The sequence below is a fragment of the Phalangium opilio genome, unplaced genomic scaffold, assembly GCF_054372755.1.
Source record: "Phalangium opilio isolate 3A_F unplaced genomic scaffold, DU_Popi_V2 ptg000039l_2, whole genome shotgun sequence".
NCBI lineage: Eukaryota > Metazoa > Arthropoda > Arachnida > Opiliones > Phalangiidae > Phalangium > Phalangium opilio.
The window spans coordinates 4,469,039-4,491,240 of record NW_028324163.1 but is presented as its reverse complement, the minus strand read 5'-3'; the positions used below and the strand labels follow the sequence as shown (position 1 = coordinate 4,491,240).

General features: G+C 39.0%; 3 protein-coding genes across 3 annotated transcripts; 1 reads left to right on the top strand and 2 right to left on the bottom strand.

Annotated features, from left to right (window-relative positions):
- Positions 1-63: 63 nt before the first annotated feature.
- LOC149680664 (uncharacterized) lies at positions 64-1,160 on the bottom strand. Its single transcript, XM_089834618.1, has 4 exons — positions 1,085-1,160; positions 901-1,041; positions 696-840; positions 64-637 (listed from the first exon to the last, which is right to left on the bottom strand). The coding sequence occupies exons 1-4, from the start codon at positions 1,158-1,160 to the stop codon at positions 64-66; spliced, it is 936 nt and encodes a 311-aa protein (XP_089690744.1).
- An 8,249-nt stretch (positions 1,161-9,409) lies between these two features.
- On the top strand, positions 9,410-12,798 carry LOC149680663 (uncharacterized). Its single transcript, XM_089834617.1, has 3 exons — positions 9,410-11,677; positions 11,728-12,142; positions 12,218-12,798. Exons 1-3 carry the CDS (start codon positions 9,410-9,412, stop codon positions 12,796-12,798), a joined length of 3,264 nt encoding a protein of 1,087 aa, XP_089690743.1.
- A 3,196-nt stretch (positions 12,799-15,994) lies between these two features.
- Positions 15,995-19,383, bottom strand: LOC149680662 (uncharacterized). Its single transcript, XM_089834616.1, has 3 exons — positions 17,116-19,383; positions 16,651-17,065; positions 15,995-16,575 (listed from the first exon to the last, which is right to left on the bottom strand). Exons 1-3 carry the CDS (start codon positions 19,381-19,383, stop codon positions 15,995-15,997), a joined length of 3,264 nt encoding a protein of 1,087 aa, XP_089690742.1.
- Between the last annotated feature and the right edge of the window lie 2,819 nt (positions 19,384-22,202).

The window sequence follows — 22,202 nt, the reverse complement described above, 5'->3', positions numbered from 1 at the left end:
ATTCGCTTCGCTTCTTGGGCGAATTTAAAAGCCTTTTCTTCATTTTTGTCGTCAGTGGTTACGTCATCCACGTACGTTTCGTTTTCTATCTTTTGTACCGTTGTCGGGTATCGCTCTCTGTATTTGTTTGCGTGATGTCTTATCGTCGCCGCCAAGAGAAAAGGGCTTGCGGATGCTCCAAAAAAGAACAAGCGTGAATCTGAAGGTTATAACTTTCGGTGTATCTTCAAAATTTATGGGTTCTTGGAACCATAAAAACCGTACTGCGTTTCTGTCTTCTGGGTGGAGCCTTATTTGAAGGAAGGCCTTCTCAACGTCAGCCGTAATTACTACAGAGTGCGATCTAAATTTTACTAGCGTTTCGAAAATGTCTGGATTCAAGTGAGGTCCCGTGTGTATGCAGTCATTTAATGACGACTTTCCTTTGTCGTGTGACGAAGCGTCACAGACTATTCGGACCTTGGCTGTACTGCGTTCTCTGTTTACTACCAGCTGGTGTGGTAAATAATAAACCGGTCCTTCCGTTTCTTCTATCTCCCCTTCCATAGGTTCGATTATGCCCTCCTTTAAATAGTCTTCTTTTATTCTTCTGTACTCTTCTAGAAGGTACCCATCGTCTTGATGTCGTCGGGAGAGACTTAAGAGTAGTAATTCAGTAATAAATCTTCCGGAATCTTATTCCATGGACGCCTGACAGTGTGTAGCGGCCATCTTCAAACTTTACGGTACTTTCAAACGATGTTTTGGCTTTTTCCTCCGAGTGTTTTATTTTAATTGCCGAGTCTTTGATTCCAAGTGATTCCAAGTCGAAAAACTTGCACAATTCTCTTGAAATTTCTTCTGATTCCCCAACCTACGCATGAATCGGATTAAGCGCGCTGACCGAATGCATTGCCTGACCTTCTGCTTGGTTAGAAAGCTCTAAAGGTCCGACAATACTTTCCAAGGCCGTGAGACCATCTTCGTTAAGTTTTTCTATTCTTCCTGTTATAACTCTCCAGTAGTTGTCGGATCCGGTTAAAAGAGAAATGCCGTTATCTTCTTTTGAGATTTTTGTTCTCCAGGGTTCTTCGTATATCCTCACCTGGTACAGTGAAGAGCGCTGTGTTGATAGCTGGAGATTCAAGAGTTATCACTTTTACCCATTGATTCGGGTCCATCAAGCTTTTAACTGTAAGTTTAACTTTCCTACATGTAGCTCTAATTCAATTTCTGCGACAACTGGTAGTTGAAGTCTTCTCGATAAAGTTTCTAGTATAAAGGTCCCATGACTTCCGCTATCAAGTAATAGCCTAATCCTTTCGGTATAGAGCAATGACGCTTAACCCAAGCCCCGCCTTCTTTGCTAAGGCAACGAAGTAGCGTCCTCAACTGGCGGTTGGGTTTGGAGGACAAGCAGATTTTAGCAGACGACAGAATGCCATAGAAACATGTTATAGTTCGGTCTAGTCTCTCATTAATTTGAGATTATTTTCTTATTTCTATTGGCTACAAACGTTAGTGAGTATTTTAAAGAGTTATCTCAAACAAATAAAGATGTTGCCATACGCTTTAGTGGAAAAATCAAGGTAATCAATAAGTGTAGAACTTGGGTTTGGGTCAGATATTTCATATCCAGATATTTTCACATATCTGATCAACATGAAAAGTTCCTACACTCTAGAAGAGTTAAGGGCATATAAAAGCCATGAGTCGCATGAATTCTTCACATCTGATTTTGTTCGTCAGCTGTTAGTAAAACATATCAACAACCACTTCGTCTTCTTGGGTTAAGTAAGTTTTTTGGGGAGCTACAAAAGCCATACACCATGATTAAAATACACGTAAATTCGTCTTTGGTTAAGCATTCTCAAAATCTTAATGAGACACCAACACAACCGTGGATTATATCTGATGAGCATGGATACCATTCTCTCACTTGTGTTGCTGGGTTAGGTGAATTTTAGAGATGTTAGATGATATGCAGGAAGGATAGAGCCAAAATCAAGGCATATACCAAGAGCAAATATTAAAAAGAAAGTTTTCTCTTAACATTTTTTTAATTTTAGGTCTAGAAGTGAAAGAAGTCACAATCAAACTCACATAGACGTGGACAAACCAATGAGTTTAAGGAAGAAAGATATTCTCAAAGGTATAAGAATTAGACATTGGTACGATGAAGAATGCATGTAGAATGGTGTGAAATATCAGATTATGTATAGAGGAATTATGTGGGAAATCCAAATTATAACAAAACTTCAACCAAGAATAAATCTCAAACAAGCACAAAAATTTCAAATAAAGTCTCAAACAAGCATAGGAAAGGAAACTGTAATTGAAAACCAACATCAACTGCCAGCAATATTTTAGATCCCCCATGTTATTTTAACCTGCCAGGGTTTATTGAAAAGGTTCCAAAACATGTGGGCAATTAAATGGATAAAATTTGGTTCATTAAATAAAACACTTAATAGAAAACCTAGTCTTGTAGTCAAAATATTCGCAATAAAGTGTTTAAGCTTATCAGTTTACTAGTTTCTATAGCAATTGATGTTTATCTCCCATTCCTATTATTAAGTTCATCGGAGCTTGTGCCCAATATTCGCATCCATGTCTTAAGGCAAGTTTGCTAATCATGATGGGAAACAAACGCAGCTCGATTGGAAAGTAAAAAACTGAAAAAATAATTTATCGGTGCAATTAATTATTTACAGCATTGTTTTATCGATTCTTCTACTGATTATAAACCCAGTCTGCATAGTGAAACATTCAGGTATACCTCCTTATGATTTTAAAATTCAAATTAGGTTTAGATTTTATGGATATTTTGAAAAGGAAAACATCTTCGACCAATCACATAACGCTCTGCCTTCCTGTTAACAAAATTTCCGTTGCACGTTCTACATCTCGCGCAACTTTTATCAAGTCGCGCGCTAAATTTCATTCAGCATGGAGCGTGCCACGAGAAGTTTCTTAACACGAAGGCAGGGTGTTATGCGATGGATCGGTGGGGCTTATGTCAAAATCTCCATAAAATCTTTACACGCGGAAGGTGCCAGGTTCGAGCCGTGGTAGATACTTCATTTCACCATTGTGCTTGGACATAAAAATAAAGTAGATCTCTTCGAAAAATCAGATTAACCAAGTTTCTGTAGTGTATTGGCTATCACGTCCGGTTTACACGCGGAAGGTGCCTGGTTCAAGCCCTGGTACATACACGTTTTGACCATCGTGATTGGAAATAATAATAAGCTAGATCGCTTGGAAAACTCTGTATTAGTTATTACGTCAGATTTTCACGCGGAATGTCCCAGGTTCGAACACTGGAAGATACATGTTTTGACCATACATAATAATAAGCTAGATCTCTTGGAAAACTCACATTAACCAAGATTCCATGGTGTAGTGGTTATCACATCCGCTTTACACGCGAAAGGTCCCAGGTTCCAGCCGTAGTTGATACATGTTTTGACCATCGTGATTGGACATAATAATAAGGTAGATCTCTTCGAAAACTCACATTAACCAAGTTTCTATAGTGTACTTGTTATCACGGCCGATTCTCACGCGGAATGTCCCAGTTCGAACACTGGAAGATACATGTTTTTACCATCGTGATTAGACATAATATTAAGCTAGATCTCTTCGAAAACTTAGAATAACCAAGTATCTATGGTGTAGTGTTTATCACGTCCGACTTTCGCGCGGTATGTCCCAGGTTCGAACACTGGAAGATATATGTTTTAAGTACATAATGGCATAAATGTCACAGTCGCAAGCAGGGACATCGAGAGACTTTTCGGGCCCCGGGAAAGGTTATTGGTCGAGCCCCTTGAAAAATTCACCAACTCATTGGGAAAGAAAATATCTGGGTGCACAGAAGATATCTGAGTGGCTAAATTAGCCAATAGCACTCCAACCACTCTTTTCTAGTAGCAATTTAGGCACTTTTAAGCCCAAGTATCTTCGTATAGTTCGTAATAGGCCTACCTCTATAACCAAATTATAAGTTTGTACCTAATATAGTTTACGAAATACCTTAAGTCAAATTTTTTTTATTTCACTCAGCGGCCGATCATGAAAATTCTAAGCTACTTCTAGAAGACGTAGAAACCTAAAATTTGAGATTTATTTAGTATTTAAATTATAAAGTAAAAAAAATTCAAAATATTGATATTTCCTTAAATGGTTTTTTTTGTAAAAACCACCTATAACAAGTTGGGAAACCAAATGAAACCTCTCCGAAATAAGAGTTTTTTCATAAATAATTAAATAAATATAATTTATATAATTTATATTATTTTAATAGTCATTAATTTACCTTAATTCTAGTTAAAGTTTTCCCTGGTGGCAAATATTGTCGTTTCGTTGTGGTAGAGGAATGGGACTAGTAATCCACTTGAATGTGTATTGCTTCAAGTGACCAATGGCCATTTTTTTCAACTTATTATAATGTTCTGTTGTTGTGATTTTTGCAGTTTTCGTTTGTAAAGAATCGTAAATGTATAATTGATCTCTTTTTGCTATTCAATGCATCCAATGGTCACTTCTACCCACGGTTCGTGGTATTAAAACCATTATAATACGTTTTGGATTACAGGTTCCATTTTGAGCTCCTATGTGCTGTAGCACTGATGTCACGGGAGAAAACATTCTGGTACTTTCGTCTTCTAAATCTTCAATAAATAGTTTTTGGTACACAGATGTTGTGACAATAACAAAATGTTCTTCTTTCTTAAAATATCTAAGAAGATAAATTATTGCTTTGTTTAGTAAATTTCCATCTATATATTGGCCTGGTAAGAGGGTGTCATAGCGCTCAGGGCCATTCATGAAGTGTTTCTCTCATGTTTCATCACAGTGAAAAAAATTCTAATGAAGGGATCGCTTGAAGCTTTCACTTTCAAAGGAAATATTTTTCTTGATTGTGTTTAATATGTGTATACTAGCCTTTCTAGAATCGTGTGAAGCCTAAGATTTATTGCTTTTTACTCTAGGAAAACGATGTATTTCATGAGCTTTTGTGTAACTTGCCTGCACTACTGGTGTAGACGGAATATTGAATTTATCTTTATTCCTTGAAACCTTCAAATTGCGTGTATTAGAGGTTGCATTGCATTTATTACCCCGTCTTTTTTTATTTCGTAGTTCAATTAAATTGTAATGAACTATTTTTTTATTTTCTAATTGCGAGCTCTCTTCGGGTAATTTGTTTTGTAAAAGAATGACTGCTTTGACGTGAAAGCAATCGGGACCGTCCTGCAAGAGAAATATACCAAATCATCTCTTACGTCAACAATTTCAATTTTCCCACTGTATGGGCTTTGTATCAAAATACAATTGCTCCTGCTTTCGAAGCTAACCAAGTTCTTTTCTATAAATAACGATGCAATGTCGTCAGAGTTGACTTTTCCAATAAGTTTTTCGTCGTTTTCTAATAACTTTCCGTCACTAACGAATGATACTATATTATTTATTTTCGGAAAAATTGAATCTCTTCCGATGTCCTGTAACAGGCTATTAATAAGTGAGCCTAGAAGAATGAACTGGTCCTAAGAATCAGTGAACCTTCCCTTAATATTTTTACTACTGATCCTCCAATTTGATGTGAAATCCGTGAATATTGCATAGGTCAAGAAAAGTAACTGTTGAAGAGACAAAACAGTTAACTTTATTATTTATATTGGCAACCTAAATTAAAAAATTGGGAACTTTTCAATATCACATAAATTATCACTTAAGGTTAAACCACTATTTATTCAATGACATTTGTAATTCAAAATCATTTTGATCCTATTCTGAATGGGGTTTATTTGTTTAAACTCTCCCTTTCTTTATGTGATAGCAGGGGCGTCGGAAGCCGGGGGCAGGGTGGGCTCAAGCCCCCTCGATTTTTGAACCTGGGGGGCTGAGCCCCCTCAGAATGTAGGCCAAAAATAAGTATAAATAATATAAATGTTAATAATACCAGTAAAAATAAATAGATTTTAAAATCTTATATTATTCAGCTGTAATTAGGTGATCCCCGTGGCTCATAAACAAAAAAGGCATAAGTTTCCACCGCTCTCGACAAGTGCTAGGGCCCGAGTGAAAAATATTTTTGTTACTCTCGAGAGAGTTAGGCCTATAATAGATCCCCCACTGCCAAGACAATGAACAACACCCCTTTCCTAAATAGGCCCGATCCACAATGCGGATAGAGTAGATTTTACTTGCTTTTCTCAAAATCTCACTAGCGGCTATTCACAAATGTTCTATGGCAAAAATCGTCCAATTTTGATACTTCTCTCAATTTAAGCAAAGAGAATATACCAAGAGAAGCAGAATCTTTGTAAATAGGGACCGGCTCTGAATTTGGAGAAACTAGTTCCGGTTGTTCACGTGACCGTGTCGTCTACTTAAAAATTACCTTTTGTACGTCAACGGTCAACCCAGAGATCAACCCTTTGCCACCATTAAAAATTAGCAGCCGACATAATTTAACCAATAACATTGTACAAAATGTCAAAGAACAAAATCTGTTCTTGAGTGGTTAACGAAACGAACTGATTTAACAAATATTTCAAGTAATAAAGACAACCAAAGTATTGAATTATTATTATTGGGTGAGAGGGGGCCTCACGTCCTTGCACCGATGCCAGAGGCATATTGTGCACCCTCATATTCAGGCCTTGAAGAGACCTGTGGCCGCGGTGCAGCGTAGAATTCGTTCCACCGTTATGGAAGAGACCCGCGAGGGCTCCACAGTATGTGAATCGAAGTGTTCTAATCTGAGTGAGGCGAAGTAATCGCACTCGCACAGTATGTGAAGAGTTTCTTCCTTCTCCCGACACGACCGGCAGAGAGGGTCGTCAGCAAGGCCCATCAGATGGAGGTGTCTATTTAGCCGACAGTGTCCGGTCAAAAGACCGGTGACCAGCCAAATATTCCATCTGCTGAGCGTAATAAGGTCCCTAGCCCTAGACCTGCAGGGGCCATTGACAAACTGTTTCGTCTGTCTCTGGCCCTCACCCTCCATATTATGCCAGAGCTTATTTTGAAGGACAGTCAACGTGTGATGCAGACTCCGTCTAGCGTATGGGGACGACCGGTGCCGGTCCCAAGAACTTGGCCTTCGCCCCCTTTTAGCAAACCTATCGGCTTGCTCATTGCCATGATGTCCGCTATGCTTCGGCACCCAGTACAACTGGACCCTGTTGCGGGACGCCAGTCGCGCAGGCAGATCAAGGCAACTGCGCATCAGTTGAGAAGTTATCTGACACTGGTTCAGCGCTTTAAAGGCGGCCTGACTGTCAGAGTAAATTCTCACAGTCCCCCCCCCCCGGAAGAAAGGCTGCATATATAGTGCTTGCTCAAAGTGAATTTTCATTTATTCGATATTAACTGAAAATATTTTTTACGTTGAAACGGATTATAATTACCGTGCGTAATACTTGACTATGCTTATAAGTTTCTCTTTTTTAAAATGACTAATGGGTCAATAAGTGAAACTTAAAACCAGTAGAATTTACCCAGCTTACATCAAAACAAAATTCAAAATTGCATTTTGTTTGATTGTGTACGTGAATAAGGACTCCCTGATTTCATGTCCACCTTTGTTTGAAACTTTCCCATTATTCAAGGATTTTTCTCAAACACACATAAGGCCAGCTAAAATTCTCAGCCCCCCAGGTTCAAAAACGTTCCGACGCCCCTGTGTGATAGCCGTAGTATTATGGCAGGTAAAGGATCAAAATCCACCAGAGAAATTTTTCTTAAAGAAATTCTTTGAGAATTGTCCAAATTTTTGGAGCTAAGCAATGCTCGATGTTTGTGTTTATCATATTTAATTTACTAAATCTCCTTTCAGCCTCAGCTGAAGAAGGGATAACTAGTGAAATAACTTCAAATACTTTGCGTATTAGTGCAGGAAAACGTAATAAATATTACTCTATCAACTCTATCACTATTGAATAGATGTCCTTGATGCTGTTTGGTACTTTCAGTGGTACCTGATTAGATAACATTCTCTTGAATGAAATCCATTCCATTTTTAGACTCATCCTTCTTCATTTAGAATTGGTTTTAAAAAATTTCTAATTTCTTCAATTTCCAGGTTACCATAATCTTCAAACTATTTCTCTGTTTGGCCATATTCTAATATCAAAGATGTGAGATCCTTCAATTTTATCTGTTGTTTTATAAAGTTCTTTCAAAAAGGGCAAAATTTTCACACGAATTTGCGCGTTCCTCTAAGAATGTCTTAGCGTCAAGCAAATACATTTTGATTGGCTGACCCCAAAATTCGTTTGGTGTTTTCAAAAGCTCTTCAGTGATAGTCTTTACTTTAATTCCTCTCAATAACTGTTCTCTTTACTTCATTTTTGGCTTCATAGAGCACTAAAACTCTTTTTTGAAGTCTCTGAGAAAGATTCCCTAGCTGGAAATATATATGATACATCAGGGCTAGGTTGGCGAGAAATGAAGAGCTTGAGATCATTTCAATTAATTCTTTGGTTTTTGACTTAGTTTTAGTATCATAATTGGTGGTAGTTTCAATTTCTTTGAGGTGTAGCACCAACGATTTCCAGTTTCTCCCAACAACCCTTGATCAGCAAGGTCTTGGATTCCATCAAGTTTTTTGTATGATTTATGGTAAAAGTGAAAAATATCTAAAATAATTTGATAAAAGTCTTTAATTTTCTTATTTCCATTGAAAGCATTTTTGCATAATAGTTCTCTTTTATGAGCCATGCAGTGCACACCAATCAAAAATAGACAACGAACTTGCCCTGAGGCTAGATACAAAAACTAAACCCTTGTACAGCTCCATGTTAAGTATTAACGTTGAGAGATTATGTTAAGTTTTTTCTTGTTAGGGAACTGGGAAATAGATCAAAATCACAAAGATTTGCTGACTATTTTGCAGATATACTCGAAGACGTGCCACTCCAGAAAAACTAAGCTTGAATTAATTCTCTCGTTCTTGAAGTGAAAGTTTAATTCTGCTTAAATATATTGAAATAGTTTTAAAATTATTAGTTTAACTCAAAAAATACGTTAATTGTGATAAATTAACCTCGCGTTGGAGTTTATTGTGTACTCTTTAAAGGCTTTTTCAATCTTAGTAAATCCTACTGCCAAGTTATTTCTCCGTTTTTTTTAACAAAATGATTGGCAAATGCCATTCGCACATCACCAGCTTGGTTTCAATAATTTTTGTGTTGAAGTGGCAGGTGTATCCGAAAGACCTCTTGCAGGCTTTGCTTGTAAAATTTCGTGTCATTTTCGAGAATGGGTGTTCCCAGCAGCGTCGATATAATCAGCATCTGTTTTAGGGCAGTATTGGTTTTACTCTTCTTTATTTCCCGTTGTCTCCTCCATCATTAAAAAACTCTGAAGTATTGGGATATATTTCCTGGATGTTTCACTATGCAGAATGGTCTTATATATGTATCTACACAAGATCGATGAACTCACTACTAGTTACGATAAACTACTAGAAGAGATAGTTCAAATATGTGATCCAGACGAATATTCATTGCATGAAACAGAGCATAATTTAGCTATCAATAGACTGGAAGAATTACATATTAATTTTGCGGATATTGTGCATAACATCCAACAAGGACAACAAGCTACGGCTTCAGCACAATCCACCACATCGCCAGTCACAGGCTCACAACAAACCACAAGCACAGGTTCTACACCCAGTCCGGATATAAAGTTACCTCAAGTGGAACTACCTACTTTTGGGGGTAACAATGACGATTGGTTTACCTTTCACGACCTATACACTGCTATGATCCACAACAATAACTCACTGAGCGGCGCGCAAAAGTTTCAATACCTCAAGGCGTCATTGAAAAACGAGCCAGCTACTTTAATCAAATCAATACCAACTACGGATGCCAACTATCCTGAAGCATGGGATGTGTTGACGCAAAGGTATAACGACACCAATGAGCTTATAGCCGCACACATAGTGCGGTTATTTTCGCAACCACACATCACACAAGAATCAGCAGTAGCTCTCCGCCGTCTCATGGACACCAAGTCAGAATCACTTCGAGCTTTGAAAGTACTAAAAGAGCCAGTTCAATATTGGGACTCAATATTACTTCACATGATGAAGCAAAGGCTTGATCCAGCCTCTCGTCGCGAATGGGAACTGTCATTGCCAGGAAATGTGGAACCTACTTTCGAGGATTTCATGAACTTTCTCGACCAACATGCTAGAGCGTTGGCTGCAGTACAACAGTCAACGTCCTCTACCAAAGCAAGATCCGCTGTAAAACCAAAGCCCACAACAGTGACGCATCTTGGAACAGCACGTGAACATTGCCTGACCAAGGAAGCACATTCCATTTACAATTGTTCCACGTTACTGAAGAGCCCCTTCTCCGAACGTTGGACACTAATCAGGAAAACTGCAGTCTGTTTCAATTGTCAACGACAGGGTCATCAAGGTACACACTGTCGTGCAGGAAACTGCAGAAAATGCAATTCAAAACACAACACGTTGCTGCATCTAGACAAACCTGAAGACCAAGCCGCAGTAAACACAGAAGAACCACCTTCTGAAATCATCTCGAATGTTTCAAGAAATGCTATCAACAATTTGCAATTCATATTAGCAACAGCTCTTGTACAAGTTGTCGATACCAGCGGTCAGCTTCAGTCAGTACGAGCACTGCTTGACTCTGCTTCGCAAGCGAGCTTTATTACTGACCGTTTCGCAAAAAGGCTTCAACAAAAGCGCAATCACTTCACTGTATCAATCGGCGGAATCGGAGCTTCCGGCATTGGAACCGCTCGTAGCAGCGTGACTCTAGAGATTCGCTTTAGAATAAACAAGACCATCAAACTCAAGGTAGATGCATTGATTTTGAAACAAGTCACAGGAGTCTTGCCAAGCGTAGCATGTGACTCAAACAAATGGTCACACTTGCAAGGCTTACAACTGGCAGATCCACTTTTTCATACACCCGGAGAAGTGGACGTTCTTTTGGGTGCAGATGTCTACATGGACATCATTTGTGAAGGCCAATGTAAGGGACCAACAGGCACCCTAGGCGCTTTAAACACGATTTTTGGTTGGACTATTTCTGGACCTCAAGACACGAGTATCAGCCAATCAGACATTCAAGTCCATCAATGTAGCATTGATACTCTACTACAAAAATTTTGGGAAGTCGAAGAATTACCTCGCAAGAAAGGACTCGCACCTATTGAAGTGCAATGTGAAGCGCATTTCCTCAAGACTCATACGCGAGACGTTACCGGAAGATACGTGGTACGACTACCACTACGACATGAATCAGAAGCTCTTGGAAACTCACAGTATCGACCAGTTCGTCGCTTTCTAGCCAATGAACGACGTCAACAATCGAAGCCTGATCTATATGACCAATATCGAAACTGTATGATGGAATATGAAGCTTTGGGTCACATGGAACTCATCAAGCCTAATGAATTATTCAATGATCAGGTTGTATCCCATTACTACCTGCCCCATCAAGGCGTTACCAAGGAAACAAGCACCACTACTAAATTGAGAGTCGTTTTTGACGGCTCAGCCAAGGCTTCTACTGTCCTATCATTGAATGACATAATGATAGTCGGCCCTCCTCTGCAAGACGATTTAATCAAGTTGTTAATTCGTTTCCGGTCCAATCTTATTGCAATGACAGCAGACATCGAGAAAATGTACAGACAAGTTCGTGTTCATCGTGACGATACGGACTCACAACGCATTGTTTGGCGAAGCAACATCAACAAACCTCTTCAAGATTATCGGTTGTTGACAATCACATATGTACTTCTTCAGCACCGTACCTGGCCGTCAGAGCACTTCAACAACTCGCACAAGATGAGAAGAACACACTTCCATTAGCACATGAAGCACTCACTCATGACTTCTACGTAGATGATCTCATGTCAGGAGAAAACTCAATCAGTCAAGCCTTGGCATTACAAGCAGAATTAATCCAAGCAACCTCAAAGGGAGGCTTCCAACTCAGGAAGTGGGCCTCAAACGAATTAGCTGTATTACAGTCAGTACCAGCTGAAGCAAGAGAAGTCAAAGCTTCTCTCAACATTTACAAGAATGAATGCATCAAGACATTAGGTCTTCATTGGCATCCTGCCTCAGATCAATTCACATTCATCGTCCATTCCTCAAGTATGAGACTCAAGGTCAGCAAGCGAACCATACTCAGAGACATTTCGAGGTTGTTCGATCCACTTTGACTGTTAGCACCAGTAACTATCAGAGCCAAACTACTCATGCAAGAAATGTGGCGACAGAAAAAAGATTGGGATGAGGAACTACCTCCTCATATCATCCATACATGGCAAGAATTTCGTAAGGAATTACCAGAAATAGAACATATTTCAGTTCAACGACATATTTCTCAAGCTGATCCGAGAGAAATAAGCATCCATGGATTCTGTGATGCCTCAGAAAAGGTATCCGCAGCAGCGGTATATCTACAGACAATCAGCGACAGCGGGCAAATCAAATCGCAATTGATTGCCAGCAAAACAAGAGTCGCACCGTTGAAACCAATAACAATAGCCAGATTGGAACTCTGTGCTGCTGTTCTACTTGTTGATTTGATCATGATCATACTTGAAGCTTTAAAAATCAACATAACAGAAGTTCATTGTTGGTCAGACTCAACAACAGTTCTGGTCTGGCTGGCATCGCAACCCTCACGGTGGAAGACCTTCGTAGCAAATAGGGTTTCAACAATTCAAGAAACTCTTCCAGCAGCTCACTGGCATCATGTACCGGGTACTCAAAATCCAGCTGACTGTGCTTCAAGAGGCACTTAAGTCAATCAGCCTTGGTCCTTAACAGTGAAAATTTATGTTTAAATCATGTCGTAATAATTTAAAGGCTATGCTTAAACATGACTACCAATATTTCCATAACCTCACAAGTATGTCACCAACGAAGATTTATTTCCTTCTATCATTGATAATTCCAAAATTACACTCTCATGGTGAAGGAATGGCATCATTTACCGATTTTATGCAGAATTACGTTTAACACTGACACTCCGGTATTGATTTCATATTATGGTATTTGGATGAACTATTGTTTTAAAACCGACTATTTATGTTTAGATATCTTGCAACAGAGCAAAATTTAACTAGCATTGCTTACGCCATTCTTGTTGGTATAACAACGGCATCAAACATAATTAAGCAGATACTTAAAGCTATTTGGTTAACACCTAATTCGATATACGTTCTTTTGAGATAACGTATTTAAAACAGTTAACTTAAGATAATAAATTTTCGTTTGAAGACAACAACGAAATCAAAATGTGACAAGTGGAATCATCCTGCGTGTTGGTGCAGTAGGCTGAAAACAATTCTTAATTTTTAAGACCAAAAAACTGACTTTGTTTTCCATAACTACAAACTAAATGGAAAAATTTCTTAATTGTGTTTGTAGTCAGGACCAGGGCCGGAAATAAGAAAAAATTCTTATAGGACATGTGTCCAGTGACCCCCTGTTTGACTGGAACATTTATAGGACATTGTCCACTGGAGTGTGCAAAAATAGTGTCGCATCTCCATAGTCAAGCTATCAAAATTTGGGAAAATTTATTGGTAAAACTGTCCAGTGACCCCTTAATTTTTAGAAAAAATATGGGACATTTTAAAATTTTATTGGACAATGTCCAGTGTCCTGTGCTTATTTCCGGCCCTGGTCAGGACAGAGTAGCTGGTAATGTTTTAAAAGGTATTTGAGGGTATAATATGGATTTAAGTAAGGTTATCGAAGCAATAGAAAAGCACATAAAACTAGATACGTTTAAAACGAATCTCTGTAATTTAGCTATGGCGCGAGCAGCTTGAGTCGTGATGCGCGTGATCGAGTGGGCTTTCGTTAAACCAAGGAGCATAAATGTCAGAACTACTTTCAATCGCGAGTTTGCAAGTCCATCAGTCACAGTAAACTAAATAGTTATTGGCGAAACTTTGATGTCCGCGTTTTTTAACACAGACTCTATGGCCATTGTCATACTTTCCCTCTCATCCACATTTGGTGTAGTTACTTGACAGACAATCTATTGATTCGTAGTAAAATCACTGGTCGTTATCGTAAGGAACGCCTCCTTTACTTTTTTTTGATCAATGATTTTACACAATGTTTAATCGAAAATACCAAATAGGATTCAAGCAGAGGCCACAACGCAGAGGACACACAACATGGCGAGTGCTTTGAAGCAGTTAGGCGACAAACGGGAGCCTGAGAAGAACTTCGATATTGGTGACATGTTGAAGCAAAGGATGCTCTACTTACCTTAACGTTTTCTTTGTTAATAACGTCTCCCCAATTGCGTTAGTTATTCAATTTAATTCTCAATTTGGTATGCACCATTTTCATGGCATACCATGAAAATGATTCTTTCATGAATCATATCTCAATTCTTTTAATAATTCAAGTGAACTCTTTTCACATCTTTATTACTAATTATTCTTTTCTTTATTGTCAATATCTTAATTTCATTCCAGTTTGTTTCATGTTCAATCTTTTTCATTATAAGTGTAAATTATCTTTTCTTCACGCCCAATTTGGCGTGCACCGGTTTTGTTGATACAATTCATTACATACGCCAATGACATGCATGTTATAATTTATTGCTCGCACTACCCGTTTGCATTTTATAATTTAATTTATTACATGCGTTACTAGCATGCATTTTATAATCTAATTTAATACTAGCATGCTTTTTATAATCTAATTTAATACTAGCATGCTTTTTATAATCTAATTTAATACTAGCATGCTTTTTATAATCTAATTTAATACTAGCATGCTTTTTATAATCTAATACTCGAATGCATTTCTTAATCTAATACTCGAATGCATTTCTTAATCTAATACTCGAATGCATTTCTTAATCTAATACTCGAATGCATTTCTTAATCTAATAAGTTCAGCTAGCTAATTGGACCAAGTCATCTTGCGACTTATTGCCACTTATCTAACGCCTTTACTATGCATAGAGGGGTGGTGGCTGGAATGCATTTCTTAATCTAATACTCGCATGCATTTCTTAATCTAATACTCGCATGCATTTTATAATCTAATACATGTTAGATAGAATTGATCCAGCGAAGGGTCTCATGAATGATGGTAAAACCTGTAAGGCTTCATCTCCCAGTAAATCGTGAGGTACAATGATGTCAGTACCAGGTTGATTAGTGGGGCTGGGAAATCAACTTTTCTATTTTCATTATCTTCCCGAATCCCGGAGATTTAAAAATACTACCCTAAGAACGTGATCCAAATCCACCAACATGAAGGGTTCTCAATCTGTAATTCCCATTTACTACTGCCATAAGGACAATAGAATTAGTGGATATTTTTTAATAACTATTGAAATTCCATTACTATTAAGAAATTTTTCCATTTAGTTTGTAGTTATGGAAAACAAAGTCAGTTTTTTGGTCTTAAAAATTAAGAATTGTTTTCAGCCTACTGCACCAACACGCAGGATGATTCCACTTGTCACATTTTGATTTCGTTGTTGTCTTCAAACGAAAATTTATTATCTTAAGTTAACTGTTTTAAATACGTTATCTCAAAAGAACGTATATCGAATTAGGTGTTAACCAAATAGCTTTAAGTATCTGCTTAATTATGTTTGATGCCGTTGTTATACCAACAAGAATGGCGTAAGCAATGCTAGTTAAATTTTGCTCTGTTGCAAGATATCTAAACATAAATAGTCGGTTTTAAAACAATAGTTCATCCAAATACCATAATATGAAATCAATACCGGAGTGTCAGTGTTAAACGTAATTCTGCATAAAATCGGTAAATGATGCCATTCCTTCACCATGAGAGTGTAATTTTGGAATTATCAATGATAGAAGGAAATAAATCTTCGTTGGTGACATACTTGTGAGGTTATGGAAATATTGGTAGTCATGTTTAAGCATAGCCTTTAAATTATTACGACATGATTTAAACATAAATTTTCACTGTTAAGGACCAAGGCTGATTGACTTAAGTGCCTCTTGAAGCACAGTCAGCTGGATTTTGAGTACCCGGTACATGATGCCAGTGAGCTGCTGGAAGAGTTTCTTGAATTGTTGAAACCCTATTTGCTACGAAGGTCTTCCACCGTGAGGGTTGCGATGCCAGCCAGACCAGAACTGTTGTTGAGTCTGACCAACAATGAACTTCTGTTATGTTGATTTTTAAAGCTTCAAGTATGATCATGATCAAATCAACAAGTAGAACAGCAGCACAGAGTTCCAATCTGGCTATTGTTATTGGTTTCAACGGTGCGACTCTTGTTTTGCTGGCAATCAATTGCGATTTGATTTGCCCGCTGTCGCTGATTGTCTGTAGATATACCGCTGCTGCGGATACCTTTTCTGAGGCATCACAGAATCCATGGATGCTTATTTCTCTCGGATCAGCTTGAGAAATATGTCGTTGAACTGAAATATGTTCTATTTCTGGTAATTCCTTACGAAATTCTTGCCATGTATGGATGATATGAGGAGGTAGTTCCTCATCCCAATCTTTTTTCTGTCGCCACATTTCTTGCATGAGTAGTTTGGCTCTGATAGTTACTGGTGCTAACAGTCAAAGTGGATCGAACAACCTCGAAATGTCTCTGAGTATGGTTCGCTTGCTGACCTTGAGTCTCATACTTGAGGAATGGACGATGAATGTGAATTGATCTGAGGCAGGATGCCAATGAAGACCTAATGTCTTGATGCATTCATTCTTGTAAATGTTGAGAGAAGCTTTGACTTCTCTTGCTTCAGCTGGTACTGACTGTAATACAGCTAATTCGTTTGAGGCCCACTTCCTGAGTTGGAAGCCTCCCTTTGAGGTTGCTTGGATTAATTCTGCTTGTAATGCCAAGGCTTGACTGATTGAGTTTTCTCCTGACATGAGATCATCTACGTAGAAGTCATGAGTGAGTGCTTCATGTGCTAATGGAAGTGTGTTCTTCTCATCTTGTGCGAGTTGTTGAAGTGCTCTGACGGCCAGGTACGGTGCTGAAGAAGTACATATGTGATTGTCAACAACCGATAATCTTGAAGAGGTTTGTTGATGTTGCTTCGCCAAACAATGCGTTGTGAGTCCGTATCGTCACGATGAACACGAACTTGTCTGTACATTTTCTCGATGTCTGCTGTCATTGCAATAAGATTGGACCGGAAACGAATTAACAACTTGATTAAATCGTCTTGCAGAGGAGGGCCGACTATCATTATGTCATTCAATGATAGGACAGTAGAAGCCTTGGCTGAGCCGTCAAAAACGACTCTCAATTTAGTAGTGGTGCTTGTTTCCTTGGTAACGCCTTGATGGGGCAGGTAGTAATGGGATACAACCTGATCATTGAATAATTCATTAGGCTTGATGAGTTCCATGTGACCCAAAGCTTCATATTCCATCATACAGTTTCGATATTGGTCATATAGATCAGGCTTCGATTGTTGACGTCGTTCATTGGCTAGAAAGCGACGAACTGGTCGATACTGTGAGTTTCCAAGAGCTTCTGATTCATGTCGTAGTGGTAGTCGTACCACGTATCTTCCGGTAACGTCTCGCGTATGAGTCTTGAGGAAATGCGCTTCACATTGCACTTCAATAGGTGCGAGTCCTTTCTTGCGAGGTAATTCTTCGACTTCCCAAAATTTTTGTAGTAGAGTATCAATGCTACATTGATGGACTTGAATGTCTGATTGGCTGATACTCGTGTCTTGAGGTCCAGAAATAGTCCAACCAAAAATCGTGTTTAAAGCGCCTAGGGTGCCTGTTGGTCCCTTACATTGGCCTTCACAAATGATGTCCATGTAGACATCTGCACCCAAAAGAACGTCCACTTCTCCGGGTGTATGAAAAAGTGGATCTGCCAGTTGTAAGCCTTGCAAGTGTGACCATTTGTTTGAGTCACATGCTACGCTTGGCAAGACTCCTGTGACTTGTTTCAAAATCAATGCATCTACCTTGAGTTTGATGGTCTTGTTTATTCTAAAGCGAATCTCTAGAGTCACGCTGCTACGAGCGGTTCCAATGCCGGAAGCTCCGATTCCGCCGATTGATACAGTGAAGTGATTGCGCTTTTGTTGAAGCCTTTTTGCGAAACGGTCAGTAATAAAGCTCGCTTGCGAAGCAGAGTCAAGCAGTGCTCGTACTGACTGAAGCTGACCGCTGGTATCGACAACTTGTACAAGAGCTGTTGCTAATATGAATTGCAAATTGTTGATAGCATTTCTTGAAACATTCGAGATGATTTCAGAAGGTGGTTCTTCTGTGTTTACTGCGGCTTGGTCTTCAGGTTTGTCTAGATGCAGCAACGTGTTGTGTTTTGAATTGCATTTTCTGCAGTTTCCTGCACGACAGTGTGTACCTTGATGACCCTGTCGTTGACAATTGAAACAGACTGCAGCTTTCCTGATTAGTGTCCAACGTTCGGAGAAGGGGCTCTTCAGTAACGTGGAACAATTGTAAATGGAATGTGCTTCCTTGGTCAGGCAATGTTCACGTGCTGTTCCAAGATGCGTCACTGTTGTGGGCTTTGGTTTTACAGCGGATCTTGCTTTGGTAGAGGACGTTGACTGTTGTACTGCAGCCAACGCTCTAGCATGTTGGTCGAGAAAGTTCATGAAATCCTCGAAAGTAGGTTCCACATTTCCTGGCAATGACAGTTCCCATTCGCGACGAGAGGCTGGATCAAGCCTTTGCTTCATCATGTGAAGTAATATTGAGTCCCAATATTGAACTGGCTCTTTTAGTACTTTCAAAGCTCGAAGTGATTCTGACTTGGTGTCCATGAGACGGCGGAGAGCTACTGCTGATTCTTGTGTGATGTGTGGTTGCGAAAATAACCGCACTATGTGTGCGGCTATAAGCTCATTGGTGTCGTTATACCTTTGCGTCAACACATCCCATGCTTCAGGATAGTTGGCATCCGTAGTTGGTATTGATTTGATTAAAGTAGCTGGCTCGTTTTTCAATGACGCCTTGAGGTATTGAAACTTTTGCGCGCCGCTCAGTGAGTTATTGTTGTGGATCATAGCAGTGTATAGGTCGTGAAAGGTAAACCAATCGTCATTGTTACCCCCAAAAGTAGGTAGTTCCACTTGAGGTAACTTTATATCCGGACTGGGTGTAGAACCTGTGCTTGTGGTTTGTTGTGAGCCTGTGACTGGCGATGTGGTGGATTGTGCTGAAGCCGTAGCTTGTTGTCCTTGTTGGATGTTATGCACAATATCCGCAAAATTAATATGTAATTCTTCCAGTCTATTGATAGCTAAATTATGCTCTGTTTCATGCAATGAATATTCGTCTGGATCACATATTTGAACTATCTCTTCTAGTAGTTTATCGTAACTAGTAGTGAGTTCATCGATCTTGTGTAGATACATATATAAGACCATTCTGCATAGTGAAACATCCAGGAAATATATCCCAATACTTCAGAGTTTTTTAATGATGGAGGAGACAACGGGAAATAAAGAAGAGTAAAACCAATACTGCCCTAAAACAGATGCTGATTATATCGACGCTGCTGGGAACACCCATTCTCGAAAATGACACGAAATTTTACAAGCAAAGCCTGCAAGAGGTCTTTCGGATACACCTGCCACTTCAACACAAAAATTATTGAAACCAAGCTGGTGATGTGCGAATGGCATTTGCCAATCATTTTGTTAAAAAAAACGGAGAAATAACTTGGCAGTAGGATTTACTAAGATTGAAAAAGCCTTTAAAGAGTACACAATAAACTCCAACGCGAGGTTAATTTATCACAATTAACGTATTTTTTGAGTTAAACTAATAATTTTAAAACTATTTCAATATATTTAAGCAGAATTAAACTTTCACTTCAAGAACGAGAGAATTAATTCAAGCTTAGTTTTTCTGGAGTGGCACGTCTTCGAGTATATCTGCAAAATAGTCAGCAAATCTTTGTGATTTTGATCTATTTCCCAGTTCCCTAACAAGAAAAAACTTAACATAATCTCTCAACGTTAATACTTAACATGGAGCTGTACAAGGGTTTAGTTTTTGTATCTAGCCTCAGGGCAAGTTCGTTGTCTATTTTTGATTGGTGTGCACTGCATGGCTCATAAAAGAGAACTATTATGCAAAAATGCTTTCAATGGAAATAAGAAAATTAAAGACTTTTATCAAATTATTTTAGATATTTTTCACTTTTATCATAAATCATACAAAAAACTTGATGGAATCCAAGACCTTGCTGATCAAGGGTTGTTGGGAGAAACTGGAAATCGTTGGTGCTACACCTCAAAGAAATTGAAACTACCACCAATTATGATACTAAAACTAAGTCAAAAACCAAAGAATTAATTGAAATGATCTCAAGCTCTTCATTTCTCGCCAACCTAGCCCTGATGTATCATATATATTTCCAGCTAGGGAATCTTTCTCAGAGACTTCAAAAAAGAGTTTTAGTGCTCTATGAAGCCAAAAATGAAGTAAAGAGAACAGTTATTGAGAGGAATTAAAGTAAAGACTATCACTGAAGAGCTTTTGAAAACACCAAACGAATTTTGGGGTCAGCCAATCAAAATGTATTTGCTTGACGCTAAGACATTCTTAGAGGAACGCGCAAATTCGTGTGAAAATTTTGCCCTTTTTGAAAGAACTTTATAAAACAACAGATAAAATTGAAGGATCTCACATCTTTGATATTAGAATATGGCCAAACAGAGAAATAGTTTGAAGATTATGGTAACCTGGAAATTGAAGAAATTAGAAATTTTTTAAAACCAATTCTAAATGAAGAAGGATGAGTCTAAAAATGGAATGGATTTCATTCAAGAGAATGTTATCTAATCAGGTACCACTGAAAGTACCAAACAGCATCAAGGACATCTATTCAATAGTGATAGAGTTGATAGAGTAATATTTATTACGTTTTCCTGCACTAATACGCAAAGTATTTGAAGTTATTTCACTAGTTATCCCTTCTTCAGCTGAGGCTGAAAGGAGATTTAGTAAATTAAATATGATAAACACAAACATCGAGCATTGCTTAGCTCCAAAAATTTGGACAATTCTCAAAGAATTTCTTTAAGAAAAATTTCTCTGGTGGATTTTGATCCTTTACCTGCCATAATACTACGGCTATCACACAGGGGCGTCGGAACGTTTTTGAACCTGGGGGGCTGAGAATTTTAGCTGGCCTTATGTGTGTTTGAGAAAAATCCTTGAATAATGGGAAAGTTTCAAACAAAGGTGGACATGAAATCAGGGAGTCCTTATTCACGTACACAATCAAACAAAATGCAATTTTGAATTTTGTTTTGATGTAAGCTGGGTAAATTCTACTGGTTTTAAGTTTCACTTATTGACCCATTAGTCATTTTAAAAAAGAGAAACTTATAAGCATAGTCAAGTATTACGCACGGTAATTATAATCCGTTTCAACGTAAAAAATATTTTCAGTTAATATCGAATAAATGAAAATTCACTTTGAGCAAGCACTATATATGCAGCCTTTCTTCCGGGGGGGGGACTGTGAGAATTTACTCTGACAGTCAGGCCGCCTTTAAAGCGCTGAACCAGTGTCAGATAACTTCTCAACTGATGCGCAGTTGCCTTGATCTGCCTGCGCGACTGGCGTCCCGCAACAGGGTCCAGTTGTACTGGGTGCCGAAGCATAGCGGACATCATGGCAATGAGCAAGCCGATAGGTTTGCTAAAAGGGGGCGAAGGCCAAGTTCTTGGGACCGGCACCGGTCGTCCCCATACGCTAGACGGAGTCTGCATCACACGTTGACTGTCCTTCAAAATAAGCTCTGGCATAATATGGAGGGTGAGGGCCAGAGACAGACGAAACAGTTTGTCAATGGCCCCTGCAGGTCTAGGGCTAGGGACCTTATTACGCTCAGCAGATGGAATATTTGGCTGGTCACCGGTCTTTTGACCGGACACTGTCGGCTAAATAGACACCTCCATCTGATGGGCCTTGCTGACGACCCTCTCTGCCGGTCGTGTCGGGAGAAGGAAGAAACTCTTCACATACTGTGCGAGTGCGATTACTTCGCCTCACTCAGATTAGAACACTTCGATTCACATACTGTGGAGCCCTCGCGGGTCTCTTCCATAACGGTGGAACGAATTCTACGCTGCACCGCGGCCACAGGTCTCTTCAAGGCCTGAATCTGAGGGTGCACAATATGCCTCTGGCATCGGTGCAAGGACGTGAGCCCCCCTC